Source organism: Elephantulus edwardii, unplaced genomic scaffold (genome assembly GCF_000299155.1).
Source record: "Elephantulus edwardii isolate Elephantulus edwardi_28Jun2011 unplaced genomic scaffold, EleEdw1.0 scaffold00002, whole genome shotgun sequence".
Classification (NCBI taxonomy): domain Eukaryota; kingdom Metazoa; phylum Chordata; class Mammalia; order Macroscelidea; family Macroscelididae; genus Elephantulus; species Elephantulus edwardii.
In genome coordinates this window covers 44,330,392-44,331,852 of record NW_006399752.1, presented here as the reverse complement: position 1 = coordinate 44,331,852, position 1,461 = coordinate 44,330,392, and the positions used below count along the sequence as shown (strand labels likewise).

Here is a 1,461-nt window from a genome sequence, read left to right as displayed (position 1 = left end):
CACTCGGGTCGCGCCCGCGCCGGGCAGCCGGCAGAGGGCGGGGCCGCTCACCGGTCCGCAGCTCGTGCTTGACGGTGAGGAGCTGCTCCCCGCCGCCGTCCGCGCCGGTCCCCGCCAAGCCGCCGCCGCCGCTGCCTCCCTCCTCCTCCTCCATCTTCTCCCTCTTCTGGTCCCTCGGGGTCGCCACGGAGGGAAGCCGGGAGCCAACCGCCTCCCAGCCCCTCAGAGCGCCCGCTGCAGCCGCGGGAGCCGGGGCGCTGTGGCTCCCGAACTCGGACGCAGAGCCGAGTCGCTTTCCCGCTCTGGCCGCGCGGCTCGCTCTTTCGCCTCCTCCCCCTCCGGCGGGCCCGCTAGTACCGCGCAACCAAACCGCCCCCTGCTCCCCGCCTCCTCCCTCAGGCCGCTCCGCCCACAGTCAGCAAGGGGAGCAGCCATGCGGGCCGCCTTCGTTCATTGGGCGGAGGGCGCGCGCATCGGCCAGCGCCGGCGTCCATTGGCCAGGATGCTGTGACGTTTCACGGGTCGCTCCGCCCCTCTCCTCGAATTGTTGCTTGGCGGGGAGGCAGGAGAGGGAGGAGCGCGAACATTCCTATTGGTAGGAGCCGAAGGTGTGCCCCGCCCACCTCCCTTGTTGCGCACGCGCACTCACGATCTTCCCTTCCCTGACCTTCTCAGAACAGTCACACCCCTTATTCCCCAGCTTCGATGTTAGTAAACAATATCTAGTAGTCAGGAGGCGCTCGGAAGCTGTGATTGGCTGCTGCAGAAAGAGGCGGGGAATGCTGTCAGGAACGATTGGTCCGCCAATCACTGCGCAAGGAGGCGGGGCGTAAGGGATACTCTCTCCAGCCACGTGTTTGCAGATCCACCTGAGGGTCCCTGACAGTTCTCCACCTTCAAGGTTGTGACCCACTGGAAGATCGCGTACCCTAAAAAAAGGTATGGCTCGTCCTGGTGAACATTAAGCACATAGAATGGAGTTTTGTGATTGGATGTAGGTAGTGCTTAACCTTTACAAAAATTACACCACCAGCTCCCTAAGGAGGAATTTTGCAAAGGCTAGACATCCATTTTATGCAAGTACTTCCTAGGCGCTGAAAGAGGCAGAGTAATAAAATAAAATAAAATACAATCCCTGCCCCTATCCAATGTTGAACAGAGTAAGAGAAACACAGTTTGTGTATCTACCTAACGAATCTATAATACAAGGCAGAATTTACCATAAAGCAGTCACACAAAACGTTAGAAAACCACGCAGGTGGCAGCAGTTACCCACAGTAGAACTGAGGAAAGCTTTTAAAGAAAGGAAGCAATTGTGATGATCAGAGCCCCAGTAGCATAGGGGTTTAAGTGCTTGGCTGTTCACTGAAAGGTCAGCTATTGGAACGCAATGGGTTGTCTCCTTTGTTGCAGGAGGAGGAGGTGGGGCGGTTGGAGGAGGTAGTTGTTGGGTTTTAGGTG

At 58.2% G+C, this 1,461-nt stretch overlaps 1 protein-coding gene across 1 annotated transcript in view; it reads right to left on the bottom strand.

Annotated features, from left to right (window-relative positions):
- The window catches only part of RPS6KA5 (ribosomal protein S6 kinase, 90kDa, polypeptide 5), a 241,437-nt gene extending 241,075 nt beyond the window's left edge, over positions 1 to 362 (bottom strand). Inside the window, exon 1 of the mRNA XM_006879119.1 lies at positions 52 to 362. Within this exon, the coding sequence (XP_006879181.1) occupies positions 52 to 154 (103 nt within the window). The 5' untranslated portion in view covers positions 155 to 362. The remainder of the gene's footprint in view (positions 1 to 51) is intronic.
- Positions 363 to 1,461: the final 1,099 nt, after the last annotated feature.